Consider the following 25,967-nt stretch of genomic DNA (forward strand, 5'->3'; position numbering starts at 1 on the left):
CACACACACACACGAACTCGCTGTCACTTGCGCGACACACAATCCGAGACTCATTTTTTGCTTTCTCCCAGTCTCGCTCAGGCAATTAGTCAGTCACATTTCTCATTAGCATATTACATTTTCACATATATTCAGAGCGTATTGAAATGAAGGAGAACGTAGCGTCTCATTATCTTGCTTCGCAGCTGTTACAGGGATCAAGCTCATGACCTTTTTTGGTTATGAGCTGCTCTGCCGCCACTCGGTCACCCCTTCTCCTTCATTCATTCATTTCTCACACGCACACACACACACACGCTCACAGGCTCTGATGTTAGCTTTCCAGAGTTGTGTTTAATCCACTTACGGTGCACTGGCAACCCCTCTCCTCTATTCAGCTTTTCCTTTCAGCCTTTTGTAGAATTGCCTGAAAAGCAAATCAGATACTGCTCTGAGTGTCTGTGTGTGTGTGCGTGTGTGTGTGTGTGTGTGTGTCAGAGGGGCACGACTGGGGTATATCAAGGCCGTTTTTAATAGATCTCGCAAAACATCCACAGCAGTCTTCCATTCTGATTGCAGCACGGTTGTTGTGTTTTTTTGTTATTTTTACGACTTTTGCAGTTGGGGCATCACAGCTGACTCTTCATTCTGTTGAATTTTAAGGAATGACACATGCTCTGTTGTTTCATTTCGGCCTCAAATTCATGTTTTATTCAGGTGGTTTAATAAAAATGGCTAATCTGGCAGATTAATTGCCGTTGTGATTTGGAATTCATGGATGCAGGCACATTATCGCTGGCAAGGAAAGGTTTCAGTGATAAACCAGGAGAGTTTATTAAGTGTCTTCCTGTGGCCTCTTTTGCCCATGCTATTCTCTAATTAACCCAGAACCTCAGGCTAGATCGCAGAGAATGACATGCCTCATATTTAATGTCTCCTCTCGAAAGTAATGCCTCGTGTCTGCTCATTGACCCAGGTCACATTTAGTATTTGAATATCTTGAGTGTCTTGTATAATTTTGACGTTATTACACTTGTCCTCCAAAATGGTTCCATTGAAGCCTAATGACAAACCCACACACACAACCCACCATTTGATAACGACGTCAGCAGGAACTGTTTCAAACGCATGCCTGTGAATCAGTCAGTTTTTCCATATTTACGTATTGTTTTTGGTTTCAGGATGGATTCCTTCTCCAGCCCTTTGAAAAGGAAGATCGAGCCACACAGGACCAAGCTGAGAAAGAGGACAGATGTGATAAGGTGGACAAGCCTGAGAAAACGCAGAGAAAAATGCTGTCGAGAGGTGAGAAATGCAGCACCACGCATGGTGAAGTGCTCGTTTTAGAAACTGTTGGGGTTTTTTTGTTTTATTTTTTGCCTTGAACATCTTTACCTTCTCTGCTTATTCATGTGCATTTGAACATATCTCAGTCCTTGCATCATCCCTGTTTGAATCTATTCAAATAAGTATTAATCATTGAGTTTGGTCAGTTTTAAAATTAGAAGCTTTTGTGACACCGATGTCAGTGGGGCAGACTTGCCGTCACAGTCACAGAAGCTGAAATATTTCCATTAACACCTCAGCTTTCTTTACATCATAAACACCTGGGGCCTCATTTATAAACATTGCTTACTCCCCAAAAGGAGCCTGAAAGATGCATCTGCTTCCCCCGTCCAAAAATTGGAATTTATATTTAGAAAACTTTAGCAGGAAAGCATGCACACATCTAAAATTACACACACCAGGCAGGCCTGTGCAGTGCGACATGAATGAAATTACAACAGGGGCACCTGTGCGATGCAGCTTTGCAATGCGTGTGCGTAAGACAGTCTGAAGTGGTGCTTAAGCGCTCATCCAGACAAAGACTATGTTTGATTGAAACCACTGTTATTATGTATTGTAGCCAAAGCTTGTTTGTGTGTGCGGTGAATAGATGGCATGCCGGTATTCTACTTGGTAGTCGTAGTCTATCGCGCCATTAAATGTCATGTGCCCAGCTGCACAACACAAATTCCCACAATTCAGAAGGAACGGCCACCATATTGGTACAGGGAAGCCACACCTGCTCTTTTTTTCTTTCTGCAGGGAAAATAGGTGCCATGATGTCATGAATTTTTGGATTCTAGTTTTTAGTTGTTTGCAGATTAGTATTGTATGATTGATGTGAATTCAGTGTAAATGATGATGATGATGTATGTATGATAACATAAAGTCACTGAGGTTTGTTCTACTCAGTTGAAGTGTAATATATGGATGTTTGGCTCCCTGAATGCAACATGAATGTCCTTTGCCAGTCACACGCCTGTTTAAGTGATGAACTGCACTATTTTTTAGAAATGTAATACATGTCTTAAACTGAATTACTATAATTTCAGAGTCTGTGCTACAAAATGTTCAACCTCTATCACCAGTCCTATGTGCAAAAAAAAAGTGATTACACAGCCCTGCCATAGATTCTATACATGTTTCACTGTTTATTATATCATTTTGGTGGCAGTTTGTCACCGGCGACACTGAAGGCGAAGTATTGAAATGAAGCCAAATGCTTTAATGATACTTATCACACAGTCCATGTCACTCAGCCAAATTACAGCCTTCTAATAATTATATCCTTTACCATGTCACAAGGAACATCCAGTCCTAAACATTTTTCTTCTCTGGCGCAGTGCCCTCCAGTTTGTCCAAAAGCACTTCTCCTTTTTAAATGATATCTCATTATGTGCCGATAATTGGCGTGATTCAGTTAATTGCGACAAGCTCAAGGTGTTAAGCAATTACACGCATTCCCACAGGCGCATAAAGGTGTCTGCTTCCCTCTGTGGAGCAACACCACTGATGAGACAGCCTCCAATTATAGAAACCAGACACCCACCGAGGGGAGCGAGCTCCAGCGTCCCCTGACTCCCACTGATGGATCCTATCCTCTGTTGGTGCACAGGAACCCTTTTTTTTTTTTTTTTTTTCCAGTGTCAACTTCGTTATCCAACAACATCTTCATTTCTTAAGTGGTTCGGCTGGCAGCGCCACTGCCGCTGATACAAGCTGCCAGATGTTTTTCTGTTGTTCTTGTTTTTTTCACATTGGTCACACAATAACCATCCAGTAGCATGGTTCTTAGCAATGTCACCCTTTAGCTAAGTTTCTCTTCTCAAACGTGCAGACAGACTTTTCCTTTTTTTTCCTCACTAATAGTTGAATGACAAGCCGATTAATTTGCATATCAATATTCACAACGTGCGTTTCATTAACTGTTTATCATTAATTTGGGAAGTTAACGGGGTGGAACATTTCAATTTCCACGTTATTGGTACAAAGAAAATGATGGTATGCAGGTAATCTCAGGGATTGTTTTATATATCTGGACATATTTGAGTATTTGTGTGCAGGTATCATTTAAGGTGGAATCTGTGCACATCAATTTTTCATAAATGAAATCTGTGATGCATTGCCAAATTTCAACGTGATCTGTGTGTCTCTTGGTTAGATTCCAGTCAAGACTACACAGATTCAACTGGCATTGATCTCCATGAGTTCCTGGTCAACACACTGAAGGGCAACCCCAGGTATGCTCAACACACACACCTGAATTTGACCGCTGCAGAGAAACATGAGCCCCAAGTGTTCACCTTTCCAGCCTGAAGGCCTGGTCACACCAGCATTTAAAACGGCAAACTTTCCATCTGCTCTGTCAACAGTAGAAATTGCTCCAGAGAGTTTAAGAGACAAGAGTCAACGGCACAAATACATCTTTCAATAAACTATGTGAAGTTATTGTCTCGATCAATATTGTCAAGATCGCTAGCAAGACGCTACAGATCTCACAGCTCAGTTTGTGCAACGTGAACCAAACAAAACAAGCAAGGAGCTATGTTACATTTGTCCGAGATGTGCATGTTAGTGGCTAGCTTGCTAGCTACTCTTTTGAGTATCTGTGGAAATAGCCCCTTTTTAAGAAGACATGCTGATGATTTAGCTGTTACTCTACTTTCTGGTGTGACCAGACCTTTGGCCGTTTAATTATAACCTCCTGGACTTTGGTGATCTTTATTATGACCTGCGAAGTAAAAGGATTATTTGATTATGAATCCAATTTTGTGTTGAATATGTCTCCGAAACAATCTTAATATGTCTTTTTTTAGGGATCGAATCATGCTACTGAAGTTGGAGCAGGACATCTTGGACTTCATCAGCAATAATGAGTGAGGAGTATTCATTAACATATATTAAGATCTAGATGATAGGGGGGACTGCAGAGTCTGTTTGGATGGGCTGCTTCGTTTTTAAAAGAAGTGTGAACTTTGGGCGCCGGTCATCAGATTTTCCTTTCAGTCTTTGAAAATATGGAAAATTCAGTTTGCATCACTATCACCAATGTAGTGATGTTGATCCAGGTTTACTGAGGGCTTAGAGTTCTCCTCCAGTGAGCTCAGAAGCGCTTTGAAACATTTTCAAAACAGACCCAAGAGCAGATATGTCCTTATAAGGTAAAACAACAACAGACTTGTACCAGATGAAACAGGCGTAGCTGCACTGGCCCCCCCACTTCTTTAATTCCTCATTCCAGACTGGGATTGTGACTAATGCCCCCTCCCTCCCCTTTACATTTAAACTGTAGACCATCAACCACATTTCTCCATCTCCCTCTAGAAGCCAAAAGAGAAAATTCCCACCCATGACGCCCTATCACAGGATGCTGTTACATCGAGTGGCAGCGTACTTTGGCATGGACCACAATGTGGACCCCAGTGGGAAGTCAGTGGTAATCAACAAAACCACCAACACAAGAATGTGAGCCTTTCTTTGCTCTTTCTTCTTACAACTCTACCGACCTTATTTGACTAAAAGCAGACTGATAATATTAGCAGACTGGTGGACAATGCGTGAGGGCACTGAATGAACCTTCCATTATACGACACCATCACTTTGCTAGTCGATTGGTGGAGAATTTCCTATGGCCGTAAGCTTTTGCAAACAATCGACAGCTAAGTTGGTTTCCTGCCCTGCTTGTTGGTTAACATATGTTGCTGTCAGCATCTGCCTGGAATTAAGCTGCCACTAAAACTCTTGTGAATTCCCCCCACCGACAGACCCGATCAGAAATTCTCAGAGCACATCAAGGATGACAGGGCGGACGATTTTCAGAAACGCTACATTCTCAAACGAGACAACTCCAGCTTTGATCGTGAAGACAGCACGGTAGGTGGTTTTTTTTTTTTTTTTTTTTCGTCCTTTTTTTCCTTTCTTCACCAAGCTGTCACTTTCATTTCTGACATGTTGGTAAGAGTGGGACAATCTGGCGTCCCTGACATTGCTGCTAAAGAAGAGTGTGTGTGTGCGTGACTGTATGTGTGTGTGTCCTTGCCAGATTCGAATGCGTTTGAAAGCTGACAAGAGGAGCAAATCGATGGAGGAGAGGGAGGAGGAGTACCAGCGAGCCAGAGAAAGGATATTTGCACATGATGTGAGAGCTGTTTGTGTAGGCGGGGTGGGGGGAGGGGGCCATGTTGCACAAATCTTTGTGTCGTTTCTATTCATGTGCAAATTCAGTAGATTTCTTGCTACCAATTACCACTGCTGGATTTATGATTTTTTTTCGATGGGGTCGCTCTGATTCGGAGCCAAATTCATAAAGTCAGATTTCTAACGAGACCTGCAAGCAGGTATACGGGGTCCAAGCTCCTGATAAAATTTTAATAACTGTTATTGGTAAATTCATTGGATTTTGGCATGAACAGAGCCATGAAACGTAGCTTTCAGCAGAGCTCGAAATGCAAAAGAGAAGTGTTAGAGATAAGAGTAAGAACAAACTGTGGCATGAATTATCTGCACTGTAGTAATTTACTGTAATTTTCTTCCCACCCACAGGGAGATCAGTTCATACTAGATAGAAGGTAAGTAGTAAAACTGCATTAATCTCACGACCACTGACTTTTCCTCACCTCTCATTACATAACAGTTTGGTTCCAGCAAGCTGTGCCTAATATGGATGATGAATTGTCAATTAATTGGCCAAAGTAGAACCAATGTCATCCCTTAAAGTGGAACTAAAGCTCTTCAGATAGCTTCTGCATTTAAATGTTCAATCACTTTTATAGTTTTGCCGTCAGGGCAGCAATTAGAGCCCGCTCTGTCATGTTTTAAAATGGTGGATATCTCATTTTGTCAGCGCATGTTCTCCCTCTCCCCCTCCCTTCAGTGCCCAGGATCAGGACGCATGCATGAGCACCCAACAGAGGCGGCAAATGTTCAGGTAGGTCCGTCCCCCCCACCCCGGTCACACATCATTCAGCTCTTTCAGAGGCCGAACCGCAGGCAGAGAAGAAACCTTTGAATCACCGTCTGCCTTAATCGGCTCGCTCAGGAGCTGGAGTGCTGAGCCGAGGATTTGTTTTCGCCGCACAGGAAAGCTTCTGTTTAAATAGGATTTTCTCCCCAGGTTTCCTCATGTGGGACGGCCTGTTCAGCCCAAAGCTAGCCAATTAAACGACATAGCCGTTTTTTTAAAAGACACGTCTTCTTTTAATGATCAAGCATTGAAGAAATCATCAGCGTAATGTTTGGTGGGAGAAGATGCAGTCTTGAATGGGTGAATGCGGAATATGGTCTTCCAGGATGACAGCAGATCATTAAGATGTCATCAATTAAGTCATTTTTAGATGTAAAAAATATGCCTATTATTATTGAAAAAAAATGTTTTTCCCCATTTGTACTGTAATTCTGTGGCAAAAGAGGAGCAAACTTTTAGACAAGTAACATAGAGATAAAAAGGATTAATCAATTTATTGGGAACTGTTTTGATAAATTGCTGCTTTAAGTAATTCTTCTGAAGCAAAAATGCTAAAAATTCTGAAATGTAAATAGACGCTCGCTTGTTTATAGCTTTTTATGGTGTTAAAATAAATATCTTTGGGCTGTTTAACTGTTGGTCCCGAAATAAGCAATTTGAACATGTCAGCTTTGGAAATTTGTGATTTTTTTTAGGCTATTTTTATGGACCAAATGATTAATCAACCGATTAATAGATGGTAAAAATAAGTACATACAAGACACAAACAGAATTGTATTTAAAGTACCGTCTCCCTGCACAGGTTACGGGCCGGTCGGTCAGGCGCCAGCCGGCAGAGCAGCTCCGAGACGGAAACGCTGCCGCGGCACGGGGAGCCTCGGCCGTGGAGCAGCACCGACAGCTCGGACAGCTCCAACCGGCTCGCCCCGCGGCCCGCCATCACCAAGGCCAGCAGCTTCAGCGGCATTTCACCCGGCCTCGTCCGCGGGGACAGCACGGCCAGCAGCAAGAGCACCGGGAGGCTCTCCAAAACAGGCAAGAGAGACAGCAGGGACGCGATGCCTCAGAATATCCCCCGTCTGTTTTAAATGAAAAATACCTTCGTGTGGCAGCCTGAAATACAAAAAAAAAACCCCTGCATCTGCTTCCACTCAGAGTGTCGCAGTCAATATTGTCGATGGAGGGATTTCTCTCTTCTGAAATTTCTCTCACTTGGAAGTGAGCATGTAATTTATTCCATCAGTCACTCAGACAGGGGATAGGAAACCCTCTGTCACAGCATGAAAAGGAAAAATTAGCTAATTAGACAGTGCACTGTGTAAATAGGGAGCAAAAATAGGCATATCGAGCTGCGAGCAAAATCCACTGGCATCCGGGGAACCTGAGGTCTCATCAGAACAAGTGTTTGCCGTCCTGCCGCGGTCAATAAAGTCTGTGGGCCGCCCTGTAGCCGGACAGCTGTCAAAACTAATCACCACACAACAACGTGGTGATGGAGGAGGCTCTTAAAAAAGTGTTGTAGCAGCAGTAGAATAAAACCTAGCAGCGAGGAGTCGCTGCATAATGTATCAGCCTAAGCACCGAGAAGTGCTGCACAAGTCACCGAGATGAAGTTAGGGCTGCTCCCCGACTGCAGGTGCTTACTCCACAATATGATCCATTTGTAACCTGACTGGCTGAGATTAGATGAAACGTGTTCTTTACTCCGGGTTCGGCTTCTTTATCTCAGTGAATGCAGGGTGAAAATCCTTGGTTGGCCTCTGCTCTAGATTTCGTTCCCTGCCTCTGTTTCTGTCTGGCATTTTTTCTATTTTTGCCGAGTTCCTGTTGGTTTCTTTTTTTTCCCCCCTCACCGAGCGGTAGCAGCAGCAGCAGCAGGCTTCTTGCCTGAGCAGTTTTTTAAGTTGTTTACGAGGCGGCTGGCTGCCCTCACTTTGTGTTTTGGGAGTTTAAGTCGAGGAGACATCTTGCCTGTGCTGCTGTGTTCTCCTGCCTTTGCCCTTCTCCTAAGCCCTCAAATAACCTTCACCTGCAACAAGCTGCACGCCATCACTACCTGAAAATGGGAGCTTATATTTGATAGGGGGAAAAATCCTCTCAATGGTTTAAAGTGAGAATTCTATTGTTTCTGCCTGTGTGATATCATTTTGACATCATCTTTCAGTTTTCAGTCATGAACCTCACTTGTCTTTCATTAACCCCTATTCTGAAGTTCTTACGCGATTTACGCGCATTTCCTGCTGAGGTAAACTTCTTCTCCACGGCCTTCAGGTTGCAAATATTATACTTTTCCCATCACTACATTTATTTGACAGCTTCAGTTTGTTACTCTACAGATTAAGATTTAATGTCCAACCCTTACAGCCATCTTATAGAATACGATCTGTTGTTCTGCATTGAGCTTAGCAGCCTTTAAAAGACTCCACAGCAGATTGCAATGCAGGCCCCTCCTCCCAAAAAACCAAGGGCTTCGCCATTTTGCACAACATTCAGTAATTATACGGTGCACAGATACCAATTTCTCCATCAACGGACGCCTCAAGAGACCAGAATGCAATGCAGCCACAAGAGAGGCTCCATTATTAGCAAGAGGCACGACTGCTTCATTATCACCATTAGTTCTTTCCACAGGCTGAAAGCAACATGTTAATGTTCCTCCTCTCCGTCTTAAAGGCATTCTGGGAAATGTATGGAGTCAGTGATAAATCTCTGCGTTCCGCCTCTCTCTCAGGTTCAGAGTCATGCAGTAGCGTCGGCTCCTCGTCCAGCTCGCTATCCCGTCCCCAGCTGCCTCTCCCAGTTTCAGCCTCATCCTGGTCCAACATCCCCAGCACCCCCTTGATCCACCCGGCTGCTGACACTAGAGGCTCTGGACACCCTGAGATGATCAAGAGCGTCCCTTCACAGCCGCCATCTGCTACAGACGCAACAAACTATTATGTGTTGCCGCTGGAAGCCTCAGGGATACCACCCGGCAGCGTTCTGGTCAACCCGCACACAGGTGGGTGACTCCGTGCCTCCGTGTGAACATGAAAAGCCAGAGTTTAGTGGCCCAATCTACTGCATTAAATCAAAGTCAGTTTTTCCCAAAATAAATTTTTTCTGTCTTGTAATTTTCTGGTTTGCTAATGAATATTCATGGCTTGAGGACAGAATTACAGGTTGGTGCAGGGCTGCACTGGGTTTGTCTGTCAAATTAGTAGTCAGACCAAAGCACGCTGATCAAAATGCATTGAACAGATGGGAGAGATCTGTAAATATTCATCGTTGGCCCGACACGCAGTTGTGCACTGTTGGGCTACGAACTGAACTTCATATACTGCCAAGGTTGTTAATTCTCATTCACTCTCCTCTCCCAGACCATGTTTGGGTGTGTCCTTCCCTGTCATGAGGGGCATAATTCAAGTGTTTCCTTTTGTATGATGCTGAATTATTAGTGTGTGTGTGTGTGTGTAGCTCACATCGCTGTGGTTTCTGGTCTCTTATGAATTTAATCTGACAGGCAAGCCTTTCATCCACCCCGACGGCAGCACTGTAGTTTATAACCCGGCCACTGTCGCCCCGGCTGCTGGCAGGAACCCACAGCAGGGGAAACCCCCACAGCAGCCAATCGCTGCCCCAGCACATCAACAGCCAACCAATCACCTCCACTCGCAGGTCAGTGGGTGGGACTACATTTTTCAGCAGGAATCTTGACTTTTTCTTCATTCACATTAAATTCATGTAAAGACTACAGTGTTTTTTCTTTCTAAGTTTCTCTAACCTCACTAACTTGTAGCTTTTAAATGGGAGCTGATAGTAGAATGGTTGGAGCTTAATTGACTGCTTAACAAACGCTTCCACTGTCCAATCAGAGCTTAGCAACCATAAAGCACTGTCAAACTTTTTTTAGTCTTTCCAAAAGCCAAAGTGTGAGCTGCTCTAGTGTAAACTGCAAACATTAGCTTGTCTGGCTAACTAACTTACTACCTGCACTAGTAACCTAGTTTTGCTTGCAAGGCTAAGGCGCATTTCATACCCCATCATAATGTGTGATAACAGGCCGTGTGGTGAAGCACTGTGTGTGCTTGTCCTACATGGTGCTTAATCAGAGTGTAATGTTGCCGCCTCTGTCCCGCTCTTTATTGGATGTGGGGACTTTTACGGTCCAGCTACTGCAGCCAGTGTTCCCCCGAGACAGCGCAACGTTTGCCAAACACATCAGTCCTCATCCTAAAAGTCTGCTCTCTCGTAAAATGGAAAGTTAGAACCTGCTGTTTGAAGATATCTGTATCTAACCTCTCTGGGTGTAAGCACGTGGGCTAAGCAGCCAAATGAGATAATCATCAATAAACAGCAGTTTGCCTGGAACATGTAGCTTTAACCTCAGTATTTTAGCATATGTATCCCATTATCAACCAAATGGGCTTTAAACATTGAAAAGTCAGCAGAGAGAAAAGTAGAGACAGCGTTTTCAACCAACTCATAGAGCTAATGTTAGCCTATTAGCTAGCTAGTTGGGCTTTGCAAACAGTCGGTTGAGGCTCCCATCTTTTTACTAGCATCCTTCCTCTAGTCTCATCTCCTTTCCTGTCCATTTCTTCTCCCCTTCCCTCCTCAGCCGATCTGTCCTCCTCTCCAGCTGTCCTCTGAGCCTGTCCACAACCCAACGGTCTCGTATCCTCTTCCTCCTCCTCTTCCTCCTTCTCAGTTCCTGCCCGTCTGTCCTAACCAACAGTACACTGTGGTACAGAACTACTTTCTTCCATTTTATTATTCTTCCCCCGCTCCATCTCCTGTCAGACCTGGCTCATTAAGAGTTTATTTATAGACTTTTCTCTGAGCAGTTAAATGAATAAATGAAAGTCTGACACAGATGTCCAAATATTCTGCTCAGTTTGTGTCGGGCTGAGGAAATGCTCTGAGCTCTATTCTGACCCAGGTCTTCATACTGTATGTATGTGCCTTTAAATGAGCTCCTGGATAAGTTATCTTCTGTGATATATTAAAAAAAATCTATCTACATGTACATAATTGGAGGTTTGGCTGAACAAGACTCTTGTTAATATTATCTAAAAATCAAGCATAGCATTATCTCACCTTTGCAAACTTCAGATCTTATTACTCTCCCAATGAACTGTTCAGTTTGGGGTTTTTCTTTTGGTGGAAAGGTGTATGTAAATCCAGCAGGCGCCATTCCCCACATATATAGATCATGCATTCACTTAACCTCATTTTTGACCTGGTTTTAGTGAAAGACATGCCTCTGTGACTAATTATGCCTGTGGAAAGTTCCATTAATATTTAATTCATCACCAGATGTTAGCACTGAATAATCCATGACTAAAAACACTACTTTTCCAACAACATGTCAGAAATGACCTGAACTGGCGTGCAGCGGCGATGCAAAAAAAGAAAAAAAAAACAGTTCAATTTACACTCTGCTCGTCTCCGCCGCAGACCTGGGTCAGATTTAAACTCTCTGTGTTTGTTTAAACCTTCAAGGGAAATGTCAGTTTAGTAAACGTCTTTGATTTAGCGCTTAGCTTAGAAGTTGGCTGACTGTCCCTGGTGGTTGTGTTGATCCATATTCTGAGCAGATTGAATGATTAAAAAGCTGTGGTTCTGGTGGTCAGTGCCCTCGTGCTGGATATTCATGTGTAACTGGTGGTGTCTTGTGCCGCATTGCGTTTACCTCTCCAGCCTGACACCCTCAACGCCCAGTTCAGTCACATGACTCTGGCGCAGCAGCAGCCCGGCGACAGCGGGGCTTCGGTTCCGGAAGCCCGCCACTATCCCACTGTGTACCACCACCACCCCTCCTCTGTGGTACTGCAGGGAGCCCCTCCTTCACAGCAGGTCGCCAGCTACATGTTGGCAGGGCCGTCGGGAGGACACCCAGGGATGCTACAGGGTCAGCACGTTGCACTGCAGACCCAGGGCCCCAACCATGCATATCCCAGCTCCACCCCGGGCCCCGCTGCTTTTCCCGGGTCCACGCTGAACCAGCCGCTACTCCAGCAGCACACATACATCCAACAGCCTGTCCAGCAGGTAGGGCCATCTGAAATCACACCGGCTGTCTACAAAATGTGGTGATTTGTCTGTCGGTCTCAGCCATGCAGTGGAAACCAGCTTCATGACTAATCCTTCATTTCTCCCGTCGCTGTGAAGTGCATTCAAATGCGTCTGCCGATGTGTCACACAGTCCTTGAGTTTGTGTTAATGCGTCTCTTACAGATGTCCACGTGTTACTGCTCTTCAGCGCACCACCCCCACTGCTCCAGCCAGCAGCAGCACTACCGGCCCCCCGTCAACTCGCTGCCCTATAACTGCCCTCAGAGCCAAAACCTGCCCCAGCAACAAGGTATGAACAGACGATCACTGTTAACTATTGAGGCTTTTATTTCCTCGAGACAACCTGCCAGATTATTTCCCCTTTTGACACCAGAAGAATGTGCGTCACACAGCAGACGGTTTCAGACAAAAATTTGATTTGAAGTGCGACTAAATGACCTGTTGAGATGGATTCATTTTTCACAGAGACACACACACACAGGCGTCCTCAGCCACACAAAGTCCCATTAAAAAAAAAAAGTATTTTACACTTAAATAGTCGTTAAATAGCTGTGTTGTGTGACAAACACACCTGGATACGGAGAAACAGCAGGTTACCCTACCCTTCATGCCTCCAGATTTCTGTGATGAACCAAAGCTGCATCTTATTCAAACAAGGCTTTGAAATAGCTGCATGTCGGATCTAAAGACAAATCAAAGGGTGTTTTTAATAAATGAGGTCTGCAGCCTCTGATGTGAAGCGACTGATTTTGCTTTGAATTTCCAGACTTCGTGTCGTCAAGAGCGAAGCTCAGCCTTGCTGCTTTATCAAGAGTCGTCCTCTATCCGTAGACTTTGTTAACTTCCCACTTTCAGCTCTTAGATAGCATTGTTTTGTTTTTGTTGTTCTCGTGTGTTTCTTCACAAGGGAGCTATGCCAGCCGTGGTCCGACGGCTCTACTGAAGGACAAATATTTCTCCCTCTCTTTCCTCTCTGTTTGTTTGTTTTCACAAGTTCAGATGTCTCCCCGGGAGTCATCCACTTGATTATTCTTTTTTTTCTTCTTCTTCCTCCTCCTCTTCTTTTTCGCCACAGGAGTTGAGATTGTTAGCTCCTGCTCAGTCTTTCTCTCTCAAGCACACACACACACACATTTAACTGGATGTAATGTTGGCATGGTTGTGACTTGTACAGCCTCACACACACGCTGGTGCACACACACATCTGTGTAAGTGGCTGCGGCACTATTCTGTCATCTGTAGGCTGCAAATGCGGCTTCCCTGCTGGGGAGCCGGGGAATAGACAGCGGACAAATGAAGCTGACCTACAAAGGCAAAGGACAGCAATTATTTCTTAGGGAAACAGAAAAAAGTCACTTGTTTCCCTTCTGTTTTTGCATTAATTAAACAAAAAAAATGTAAGACCAGCTAAAGGTGAAGAGACTGTGGCATGCATTGCACATTTAATAAATAAGTTATCAGTGGGAATTCTCTGACGGCCCAGTCGGTGTCCACAGAGAAACCTGCGAATGTTTCCACCCACTTGCATCAGACAGTCACCACCAGCACCACAGGGCTTCGGCTTCAGTCATGGCCATTGTGGGAAAGCAGCTTGTATTATATGTGAAAGGATTCAAGGATTTGTCTTCCTCCCGCTTTATTGTTGAGCGTCGGTTGACGCAGCGCTTGTACTACCAGCTCCACATCACTGCTAGAAAGAAAATACGTATGTAACAGAAAGAAAAGGCCCGAGGAAGAGCTTGTACATCCAGACGTTGCCTTGAAAAGAGAATTAGAGCCTGACGCTGTGCAGCGCGTTCTCCGTTGTGCCCTGTAGAAAGAAAATGTTACAAACCTTACTTTAAATGGAAGTCACATATGAAAAAATGCTCGTTTTCTTTTAAGGAGTGATGAAAACCTCAAAATGAATTTAAATGGTGCTTTTGTATGTGATAATGAGCCGGACATGTTTGAGTTTTCGACTGTTAGTTGGATAAAATGAGATGCCACCCTGGGCTCGAAATTATAATTACCATTTTTTACTGTTTTTGACATTTACAGCGAAACAAAAACAATTTAAATGAGAAATTAACACATCAGATTCGTCGATATTGAAGATTAGCCACAACCATAATGATCATATAAAAAATGGCAAAGTGCACTTTAAATCAAAGCAACATTAAAAAGATGAGTTTTTACTCAAAAGTACAAATGCCAACAGCAAGCTTAAACATTGGACACTGGATGTAAACCCTGCAGTCTCTATTTGGGGTGGAATGAACAGGTGTATAGTCAGCTGTTTGATGTATTGAATTTTTTAGTTTGGGCCTTCGGCTGGATTCCTTTTAGCTTTAGCAGTATCTGTAGTTGTATGGTTTTACACCAAAGAGGACGCGCGTTGAGCCTGAGAGGCGGGATGCGGGGCCGGGACGCTGTCTGAGAGGCCTCTATGAATCTCACAGTGAACCGGTCTCTTTTTCAGCCCCTCACTCCTCACCTGCAGGACATACAGCGATGTCGCCGCGGCAACAGGCGATGCAGAGGGGAGGTTGCGTGCGAGGCGAAAATGGCAGGACGCTCCATGACACTTGCCTAAGTGAAGAAGTCCCAATCTGCTGCCTGCTGGACTGGAGTGAAATCGGCTGCATTTGATATTACGGCCATTTCATGCTTGGTTTGTAAGTGAAGGTGGGGAGACGAGAGTGGATAAAAATAGTCCTTTCCCCCCTCTGTTCCTCTTGGAGCACTTTCATTGTCTAGTTGTACTTTTCTCCCAGGGCGGCAGACTGTAAAGACACCTTCACAAAAGGACGTCCTCTCCTTTGTCACTGGGATTACCGCATGTGTGTGTCACGAGGGACAGTATTTTCAAATGTCTCTTTTTGTCACCTTGACATTTAAGCGTTTCAATTCTCTGCCCCTCCCGCTAGGAATAAAGTGACGCCATTTTAGGCCGTTCAGAAAATGGACGCGTCCGTGCGACTTTGGATTTCTCTCTCTTCGACTGCTCTAAATGCATTTTTAACAAGTGCTATAGATGTGTGATCCCATTTTCTGTTTACCACTCGAACTTAATCACTCGTTGAAGTGGAAGCCTGTCCCCTGAGGGGGGGAGCGGCTCGGCCACTCAGGTTGCTGGTTCAGGCCACCGCAGGCTAAATCAAATTTATTGACTTTCTCATTTATTCCAAGTGCCTCCAACTTGCTTAGCAGTAACAGCTGAACTCCTCGAGCAGAACCCCGACTTCCACAATCCTTCAATCTGCTCCCCGTTCTGTTGTTCCTCTGATGACAAGCTCATTTCCTTTAAAATCTATAAAATCTTGAAGTATTTTCATTGTAAAAATCCTTCTAAGGTTGTATTAGTGGCATCTTTTGACCGTGTTGCATTGGAATCATGAATATTAATCGTGTCTCATCATTATCAGCGTTGCTATCAGGAGCCTCTTTTCATTCGGTCACACTGTTCTGCCTTTCTCATTTTGCCTCAGTGCACCAAGCCGTGATGCCAAACCCAGCGTCCAGCTACCAGACCATAGTGGGCGTGCAGCCAACACCCAACCTCGCTCTCACTGGCAACCAGCAAAGCAATATGGGCAACCAGATGCAAGGCATGATGGTCCAGTACCCTCCAATGCAGTCTTATCAGGTATTGTGATGATGAGACGCCGTCGGATTGATGGAGATTAGCAGCCTGAAAGTGAAAAAGAGTATTCAGTTCATTTGTTGTTCTCAGAGGAGGCTGATAGATTACTCACTGAGTGCCAGCCTCAACCCTCACCCCCCGTTCTCCAAGTACGAGTGACATTTCATGGAGTCTTAGCAGTTGTTTTGATTATTATGAGGAGTTAGCCAAATTCTAACAAACATGCTTGCTAGCACGCTTTCAGCTTGGCAGCAGTCACCTTCAGACTAATGCTTTAACAATGCCACACTATAACCAACAAGTGTCATATATAAAGTCAGCTTTCAGTTAGTGATGTCAGGTACACAATGATTACACCCTGACGTCCCCCTTTGTACGACGACCCATTGGCCAGAGAATGCCGGTGTTGATTTCTCAGTTATTTGCCCTTAAGATGAAGGAAAGTAGAAAAACTGTGACACAGTGGATTTTGAAGTATCTAGCAGAGGAATGAAAAACCGAAGTGCTCACTCGAAACATTGGCAGTGCTGTCAGTGTCATCGAAAAAGAACTTTCCGTGACGCTAAGAGCTCTTATGCTGGTATTCACAGCAAGAGAAAGTCTCAAAAGACATAATGTTTTTTTTTTTCTTGTTATCAGCTTAGAAATTAATCCATATTTGCATTTATTGTGTTTGACCGGCCTTTGGAAATGATCTCACGGCTGTGTATATGTGCTGGAATTTGCCAGCAAAGCCAGTTTTTGCTCAATTTGCTTGATTTCCATTTTCACCTGCCATTTTTCCCCCCAATCTTTTTTTTTTTTTCTGTAGCAGGTTTCTGTGCCACAGCAGACGTACCAGCAGCCGGTGTTTGTGTCCTGTCAGCCAGGACAGGGGGCAGTAGCTGTTGCTGGCATGCAGCCCTGCTACAGCCTGCTCCCCCCGAACCAGCACACCACCATGAGGTACCGTCTCTGCTTTTTTACATTTAGTGTTTTATACTGAAATACCAAATCACTGTATGTTTCACTTGTTTTATTGCATCAGACAAGACAGCAGTTTACATGCACATCAATACTTTGATATATGGGAGTAATTAGTTCATATTAGATGTTTATGTTTGGCATTAACAATATTTTTAATAATCCAGCTCACATCGATCCATTTAATGATCACTCTAAAGGCCTAAAGCAGTTGTATAAAATGTTAAATAGAGTTAATTGTGTTTTCTGGTTCAGCTTTTTCTCCTAAATGAACTTAAGTCATGTATACACTGATAATAAACTTCCTCTGATTTATGTTCATCCTTTCTTAATGACAGTGTCTAATAGGTGAAGCTGCTTTAATCAGGTTTAGATGAAATTATTAGCTCGCCTGTAGATGTGCTTTGTCCCAGAAACCGATTTGCAGGTAGTTGATGCTGCTTCTCACTCCTGAAGGTGCCTCTTATTTATAGACCTAACAGGCCCGATGAGTGAATCCCCAAAGCCGCTCCGAGCCAAGGTCATCTTTGTTCACCGCGGGGGGAAAAAAATGAGGTTATTACCACGATGCTTTTGGTGAACCGGGTGTTCGTATAGCGGATGAATGTCGACTCTGACACCCTCTCAAATGCAGCTTTAGTCTTTTTCCTCCATTACTCTGCTGGTGTTGGAGTAGTGTGGAGCATCGTGCTCTCTCTCATTATAAAGCTGATTGATAGAACTAGTTCACAGCAAGCAAAACATGTAATTAGTTTCTACCTCCATGGACCCAATCAATCTGGATACTGGTGAGTGTAGCACTACTGGGACCGCTGTGCAGGCTGGTATACATAACAAACAGACATGAACATAGCCATGTACACAGTCATCACCTGCAGAAGAACAATGCAAAGGCACACACGCGCGCGCACGAGGAGAGGTCACTCTCTCATTGTCCCAGCTGTAAAATGAGGCTGCGTTAGTAGGGCAGTCAGCATGGAAATGATTTATGCGACAGTGTTGGAGCAGCTCGGCGTTCTCCCACGAGGGCCGACTGTCCACCTGCAGCCCGCTTTTTCACCAGCTGTACGCGAGTCCCTGCAGGCAGGTTGCTTACAGAGCAGCGCGCAGCTCCCGTGCAGATGGACTTAAAGTTAAATTTCAAATTTAATACCCCAACTGCAGCGCTAAGATCTCAGAGCTCCTGGAGATTTCCGTCTGTGCAGGTTTAGAAGTGATTTTTAAGACCTACTTAGGTGTGAGCATCATATTGGACGTCTTTTTCCTCGAGTTCTAGAGAGCCAGAAGCACTTCCAGTGACAAATTTGGCAACATTTAAATCTTATTCAGGGTATCTGCAGAGCTTTTTTATCGGTTAATCCATCCATTTATCCATCTGCTGCTTATCCAGGTCTAAGTTGTGTTTACAGATTAATTAATGATATTATTAGGATGCATTGTATTAAGGGCTGCAACTAACTGTCATTTTCATTGCCAGATTATTTTTAGATTAATCACTTTGTCGATATAACATCAGAAAACAGAAAAATCTCACACAGTCATCAGTTTCCTGAGTTGATGTCAGCGAATGTGTTGTTTTGTCTGAGCAGCGCTCCAAAACCCAAATATATACAAATCTACTAAACTGTGAGTCAGTGACAGGACACACATTCTTGCATTTGAGAAGCTGCAACCTTATTTTTGAGCAATTACAGTAAACAATTAATCGATAATCAGAATAGCTGCTAGCTATTTTTCTGTGGCTCGATGGATGGTTGCAGCTCTAATAGTTCCACACTGCTGAGATGTACTGACAGAACTGTGATGTCTTTCATACTTTGGCTGATGTGGCCATGAAATTGGTATTAAATTGCATTCTGCGATGTTGAAAAAGTCTTAAATTTCGCTTGATCCCCGCAGGAACCCTCATGGCTTACTCTTGTTTGTTCATCACAGTTCCACAGTGAGTTTCCTGCCGGCCCAGATGATGGAGCAGCTCCAGTTTCCTCAGACCTCGTCCCCCTGCGTCTCCCAGCAGCACCCAGGCCAGCAGTATGCAGGTAGGCTCCAGCTTCAAACGCACAGCGATCTGCGGCAGGATCCCGCAGTAAAGCGAGAATATTTTCAGTCTCTGACATTAGCCACCCTGGAGATTCCCCATCAGTGCCAGCGAGCCGGCATTCTGTATTTTTCCTCATCTCTCAGTGTCAATAACTGCAGAATGCGCTCCTACACAGCTACGACTCGGGCCTCTTAATGAAATAATCTTCCCTGGGTTTACTCTGCCATTGTATGTGCGTCAGACGCGTGATTAGATTTACACTCCGGATTTTCAAAATGAAAAAGAGTGAGGCGTGGCGATGACGGCTCCCTGGAGTTTGGATAAGTGAAAGTGATTTGCACATCCACCTCTTCCTCCGGAGCTGCGCGCAGATTAAACGGCTAGTGGGTCGACCGCTGCAACTGTTATGTTGACAACAACTCAGTCAAAATGTTGTTTGGTATAGTGGAAAACTATTAAAGTAAGAAATCACTGAGGCATCTCCAGTGTGAGCTGTGTCGGGATAGATAATCACATGGTTTGGCTTGGTTAAATCTAATATTATAAGTAAAAATATTCCATATTTCCCAACTGTCTCACACTACAATGACGAGCGTATCTTACATGTTTATCAGCAGCGTCAGACTGCTCGCTATTCTCTACAAGATGTTGTTGACAGAAGTATATTATCATTAACCTGGGGATATATGTGCACTCGTACATATTTATGTATATGTACAGGTGTGTGTTTTTGCATATGCGTGGACTGAAGGCACTGTAGTGCAACTGTCTTGCAACCCAAGGAGGCAATTTTTCTTCTGTCTGTGTATTATGTTAATAACTTGTGTGCTAAAAGGGGGAAGACATTTTTGCATTATGCATTGTCCTTTGCAAGCAGAGAGAAATTTAATCATTTTACTTATGTCACTACAACCGAAAATGCTCCTATAAAGCGGTAGATGACAGATATAATAGCCGGCTGATACAGGTTTTGAGGCAGTAAGCTAATATTTGCAGACACCAGGCTAGTATACCAGTCTATAGATATATACAGCAGGTAAATTGGGCGACTGGTAGATTACTGTGAAGTTCAAAGAAATAGAAATCACCATAATAACCCATCCTTTCATCCATCACCCGTTTTGTATTGGCCTTTCGTGGGCTCACAGAATCTCTGTGCAGAGCTCAGGTGGGGCAGTCTCTTCACTAATGACCTTTATTATTCATGTCTGATTATTATGGGAGAGCAATGGAGGGAGCCATCATTTCCAACCCGTCAGTAATGAGGTCAGATGAAGGTCTCGCGACGGCCTTACCTACAGCGTCACCAGTAAACATTTTTAATTGGCTAGGTCGGGGCCAGAAATAATCTGCAGATTAAGTCCAAATATCCATTGTCCTTGCTACTGTTGTTGGGTATTAATTCATAAATCAACAGTGGCGTCGGCTGTGCAAAGTTTGCAATAAGATTTCCACCTAATGTGAGCGTCATGTAAACAGAAATTAATTATATGGAATGCATTGTTTTGTTTTGTTTTTTTAGTTCACTTGCTGGTCTACCTCTGACGGCTCTTTTCTTTCTTTTTTGAAGTCACATCAGTCACGTTCATGCGTCACAAACTAATAAGATAATTGGATCTCCCGGATCATCGCAGAGGATTTAGCAGGAAAAGGGAATGGAGGCTGTTATTGCCACCAAGGCTGTGCCCTTATAATCAAGGCACTTAAAACCTAATTGCTCAGCAGCTAACGGTGTTTCACTGATGAGGTGTGTAGTAACAAAAGTGCTGAAAAAGAGCTTTGGGGCGAAAACACATTCAGTCTGTCAGTTCACTTTGGCGCATAAATTAAGAGTGTATGTGATGAATGGAATAAAAATAAGCAGAATTAAGTGTTTCGCCACGTCTGCCTGACCTGATTCGCCTCTTGTCAACACTGTATTTCAATCCTAGCTTGTGTTTTAGTTTTTTTTTTTTACTTCTGTGTGCAGGGTTATTACCCCCGGGCCCCAGCAGCGGCATGGTGATGCTGCAAATGACAGCACCCCCCTGCCAGCAGCCCCGGGCCCCCTCCCCCTGCCAGCGGAAACAGCCCAACTACAAACACCCGGGCGCCGAGCACCAGCGCAGCCGCAGGCCCGCTGAGCTCCCCCCGCCTCCAGACAATACCCAGGTACAAACGCTGCCCGAGTGCATCGATTAGTCAAAGACAATCGCTCAAAACAAGAACGCTTTTCAGACAGCGCTTAAAATAAAATTGAACTTTTGTGCTGTCAAGTGAAAACATTGTATTTACAGCCTTTTAAAAACCTGTCTCATGGTTTAGCTCAGTGGCCTTGAGGTTTGACATGACAACAATTTCCAAATGATTTTAAATTAAATTAAAAACGTGCTCAGGTAATGTTTGCCACATAGGACAATATAGTATGTGTCACAAAGTTAAGACGGTCACAAGAAAGCAATTTGAAAGCCAATTTAGTTTGGTTGTCTGAGTCTGACAGTGATGTGAGAATTGCCCCCTCGAGCCAAACCCGGCCTCCCCGGCTCTCCAGGCAGGTTAAATGTCGTCGTAAATAGGCTCCGCAAATGAAGTCAACGCCGGCGTAGCCTGAAAATGAGGAGAAAATAGTCCTTAGCATTAGGGTGTAATGGTACATTAGGGGGACTAATGTGGATGGAATGGTACATTAAAGCAACAACTTGAACAACAGAATGACTTTTCCAAAGAGAGAAATACTGATGGTTTGGGGGGTTTTTTTGTTTTTTGAATGAAAGTGTTTGTGTTCCTCCCCGTAATCTCTCGCCGCACTGCCGGTGTGTTGTGTGTAGAGCAGCTTGCCCTCGTCCCCGGCACTCACTCCCTTGCCAGGCCAGCCGCCCAGCGTCAAGGGCCTCCCATCAGGCATCTCGTCCATCCCTGTCATGGCCCACCACCCGCAGCTCCCTACAGCTTTCTGCCACAGTGGACAAGGTCAGAGCCGCCATGTGCCGCCAGGGTGTTTACTCACAGTCAACAGACCAATGCATTAAAGACCAACGTCGCAGGCTAACCAAAACTGATGGGGTTGGGTTTGTGCCTGAGTCCTCAGTGTAAATGGCACATTTTAAGCACAGAGGAAGATTTTTTGCAAGCATCTTAATTTTGAGAAGAAGTTAATTGGAAAATAGGTCATTTGTGATTGGCTGTTTTGATTGGTGCTTGGATCATCTGTTACTGGGGAGGTAGTGAAGCAGTCTTTGAACACTGAGCAGCCGCACAGTAAGTTGTTTATATAGTTGTGGTTATATATTTAGTGCCATGAATCTTAATAAAATCATTTTTTTTAAGTTAGTGTGTACTTCCATTTGCTTGCAACATTGCCGTCTAGGTAGGTAGCAAGCTAACAGCTGCAAGAGAAGCAGGAGCTAATTAAACTAAGTTGGCTAACTTGATATTAGTCATCTTTGTGCCTTTTCAAGAAAATTAACTTAAACTGTGCCCCTATTTTTTTTTTTACTCAGTGTTCAAAGTGCCCTTAAAATTTTTAAATATAAAGCCCTGAGTTGAGTTTGATGTTTTATAGTTAGCGCACTTATGTATTACTATTTAGCATCTTATAGCATGCTTTAAAAGATTTAGCACACTCTGCCCAGCAAATGTTGTATGTTAGATTTCATTTTAAAATGTATAGGCACAGTTAAAGTTAATGTGTTTTAACGCAACTGCCTTTATAATTATAATGCTTTCGAATTATCAAAGTAGTCAACTAGCTTAGTTAGCTACTGCTTTTCTAGCGGAAGCTAGCAAGCTGCTACAAAGAGGGCTAGGTTGCTAGCTGTTTACATCTCCCAGTGCTTCCCTATTCCCCTAGTAACAGATATTCTCACAACCAATCAGGTAAATTAGCCAGTTAAATAATCACAGAATCTCAGGACTTCAGTTTGCTCTAATGAATATTTTTTTTTTATTATATTTATAATTTCTATACAAAATCTAGTTTTTGATACCTTTGTGTTTTGGCTGTGACGTCTAGGTGAAGCACACTACTCTCTACTGGGCCAGCCTCTGCAGTACAAACCCTCCATCAGACCTCCGCTGATCCACACCGCCCACATGGTGGCCAAACACCAGGTCAGACACACACATACACACACACACACACTGCTTGTTACACTTGATTTGAAATAATTTAGTCTTGTAAAAGTTATTTTCTGAGCCTGCATTTGGAATGTTTCTTCCTCTTTAAGAAAATATGTTGTTTGTGCATTATTCATAGAATGCCTAAACATGATGGTTGTTTTTGCGTTTTGATATATAAATATCAGGGAATCTTCAGGATCTATAAAGCAAACATCCCTCCCTGCCTTCCACAAATAACAGCTGACCTGTCTCTCCTCAGGGTCCACTGGGGGTTTGGCGTAGCGGTCATGGGAGGAGGGCCAGCAGAAAACCTCTGTCTTCAGATCTCAGTGTAGGTGAAGCAGGTAATAGGAAGTCCAGAGGGAGGCTTGAGTTTAGTGAACCTGAAGTTAACAGCAGCCACGACCGAAATTTGACCTTCCCTCTCCAGAGAGAAGCACCAAATGTAAATCTGGTCAAATATGAAGCGCTTCTCAAAACACGCAGCCTTCAGTGAACCATCAGGCTGTAGATGTCAATCAGAAAAGGAAACTCATCAGATTCATCACATGATAAAGTCAGCTGCTGTGTAGCCTATTTAGCAGATTCACTGAAATAACATCAGGTTTTTATTGTGTCAAAATGTGCTTGCTGCGCTCCGAAACTGTGGAGAAAGCGTGTGTTTGTGAATGTAAGCAGAATAAATCACAGACGGGGCAGAATTCACACCTGGCAGTGGAACCTGCAGCCCCGGCGGCATTGTGCCGACAGAAATGTGCTGATTATTTCAAACATGGCGTCGTAGTTTTTGCACTCGCCCGGATATTTTTTTTGCATTATTCAGGTGCTCGTGTCAACAATCCCATTAGTGCAATCAACAAGGAAGGGGGCTCGTGTGCATTAATGGAAAGTTCAACTTCACGCCGCTGCCTCTAAAATGTCACGCTTCGTAAAAAAAAAATAAGAAAAGCAGCATCGTGCATTTTTGATGATATCTCAAAACGTAAAAATACAAAAATGTGGTGACATAATTTTGCTTGAGCACACAGCGACAGGTTCGACCGTCCAGCCACCTAAAGCTTTTAGGCTGACAGCAGCAGGTTCTTGAAGCCTCCCGATGGTGCAGGTCTGATTTTTCTCTTCACCCATGACAGTTGTTTTATTTACTGGCTCGGCTGCTCACGGCGCTGTCTGTGTGTGTCTGCAGTGAGCAGTCAGATCCTGGAAGTGACAGATCCTCCGGAGGGGATCAGCTGTACAGACTCCCACCACCTCCTGGCAGAGCTCTGCAAAGGGGGCGAATTGATCCAGCGGCTGTCGGATCATCAGCCTCGGCTGCGCAACACAACCAGAGACGCTCCCAGCGGGGACCTGGCCTCATCATACTCCATCTTCTCCATGCTACCCTCCAGATTTGCTGCCCCGAGCGCCGCGCTCCACCACAGCGGCCCCCGGGCTACCTTTAAACTCCGAACTAGCGCCAGACACAAAGGGGAGCCGCGTGACTCGGACAAAGCCGGCTCATAGCTGCTAAGATCTTGGTGCACCTGAGGAGCGCCACATGAACGCACATCCAACCACCTGCCTCTGCTGCCTCAGTCTGGACTGTCTCGGTTTTAGTCCCAGACTCTGTCCAAATCAAAAGCCGTATCCAATGTGTGAAGAATGAATGTCCACTTTTATTTAGTTTTAGTTCATTTTATCTTTTTTTTTCTGGCTGACAGGTCTGCGCAGGGTGGAAACTGAGCACCACCTAGCAGTTTGGTTTTGTTTGTGAGATGCGTCCGTGGCTGCTGAGCTCAACTCGAGGCCCCTCTTTATTCTAAAAGTCTAGTTTGCTGATGAAAAGTGAAAAGTGTTTGGAGAGCTTTGGGGTTCATTTACCAGCTGTTTGTGACTCCACTGTGGTTCTTTTTAATAGCAGGTGTGTGAGTGTGACGGCACCAATCGCACACATAATCTACTTGTTTCTGGTTCCAGTTTTTGTACCCACTTTAGAAAATTAGACATGTGAAATTGGGTCTCTGTATGATATTGTTGCATTCAAACTGAGCACTCATATCAAAGCAGGTGTTGTAACATTCATCAATACTTCCATCATGTGTGTCCCAGTCACTGACTCATGAAACCGAGCAGCAGTTAGCTACACAAGAGCGGGCGTCTTCTCTCGTTTTACATGCTCCCAACAATAACACGCAGCCGCACTTGTACAATGTGAGCCCATACAATAATAAACACTGAATAATAGATATACTACCTGAATTATTTAAAGTCACTTTGATACACAGTGAATGTTGGATTTGCACTGAAGTGATGAAGGAGGTGGATGTTTGATTGGTATCGGACAGGGCCTGGATTTTCTTTTATCAACCCCCTCGTACCTGTTTGTTGCACTCGGCCAGGCCACTTTCTTTTATATTTAATTAAAATGTTTATATGCACAAGAAAAATGCAATCGAGTTTGTCACTCTATTTGGCTTCTTTTTTTGGGGGGGTGGGATTTGTGTGAATCATGAGAGGTGCTCTGTGTCTGGTGTGTCTTTTCTTTTTTCTTTTCTTTTTTTTGTTTGACTCTAATAAATGTTTGCACCACACGTGTTGACAGAACTTTTTCCAAGCGTGAAGGCGAGCGGTTACCCAGTCAGCAAATCGAGGGTCTATTGAAATGTTTCCTCAAAGCGAGACGTTCGCTCATTGTGTGAAAAAAAGCAACAGATGAGGCAACTCTTTGGGAAATGTTGCCATGGAGTTTGCGTGTCTGCCTTTTGGGCATTTGAAGAGATATTTGCTCTGCTTAGTAGCCTAATTTCCAGCTGCATAAATTAGCCATTTTGAATAAACCCTTCTGTTAGTGAGTGAAATGTAGGGAAACAGAGACACCTGGCGGACAAACGCTGTTACTACAGCGTGTGAACAATACAGGCAGAGTGAAAATG

At 44.0% G+C, this 25,967-nt stretch overlaps 1 protein-coding gene across 5 annotated transcripts in view; it reads left to right on the top strand.

Annotated features, from left to right (window-relative positions):
- LOC121627365 (R3H domain-containing protein 1) overlaps positions 1-25,615 on the top strand; it is a 44,513-nt gene extending 18,898 nt beyond the window's left edge. For 2 of the 5 annotated variants that reach the window (XM_041966234.1, XM_041966235.1), the window contains exons 4-24: positions 1,161-1,284; positions 3,467-3,545; positions 4,122-4,181; positions 4,630-4,770; positions 5,070-5,178; positions 5,348-5,443; positions 5,848-5,873; positions 6,179-6,232; positions 7,071-7,303; positions 9,000-9,269; positions 9,771-9,925; positions 11,951-12,301; positions 12,488-12,614; positions 15,796-15,953; positions 16,762-16,895; positions 18,849-18,952; positions 20,924-21,105; positions 21,762-21,903; positions 22,946-23,043; positions 23,312-23,396; positions 24,239-25,615. In XM_041966234.1, coding sequence (XP_041822168.1) covers positions 1,161-1,284; positions 3,467-3,545; positions 4,122-4,181; positions 4,630-4,770; positions 5,070-5,178; positions 5,348-5,443; positions 5,848-5,873; positions 6,179-6,232; positions 7,071-7,303; positions 9,000-9,269; positions 9,771-9,925; positions 11,951-12,301; positions 12,488-12,614; positions 15,796-15,953; positions 16,762-16,895; positions 18,849-18,952; positions 20,924-21,105; positions 21,762-21,903; positions 22,946-23,043; positions 23,312-23,396; positions 24,239-24,558 — 3,048 coding nt within the window. In that variant the 3' untranslated portion in view covers positions 24,559-25,615. Of the gene's footprint in view, positions 1-1,160; positions 1,285-3,466; positions 3,546-4,121; positions 4,182-4,629; positions 4,771-5,069; positions 5,179-5,347; positions 5,444-5,847; positions 5,874-6,178; positions 6,233-7,070; positions 7,304-8,999; positions 9,270-9,770; positions 9,926-11,950; positions 12,302-12,487; positions 12,615-15,795; positions 15,954-16,761; positions 16,896-18,848; positions 18,953-20,923; positions 21,106-21,761; positions 21,904-22,945; positions 23,044-23,311; positions 23,397-24,238 lie in introns of those variants that run through there. The other 3 variants (XM_041966236.1, XM_041966237.1, XR_006008020.1) reach the window with 3 other exon arrangements.
- Positions 25,616-25,967: the final 352 nt, after the last annotated feature.

The sequence above is a fragment of the Chelmon rostratus genome, chromosome 24 (assembly GCF_017976325.1).
Source record: "Chelmon rostratus isolate fCheRos1 chromosome 24, fCheRos1.pri, whole genome shotgun sequence".
In the NCBI taxonomy this organism is placed as follows: Eukaryota; Metazoa; Chordata; class Actinopteri; order Chaetodontiformes; family Chaetodontidae; genus Chelmon; species Chelmon rostratus.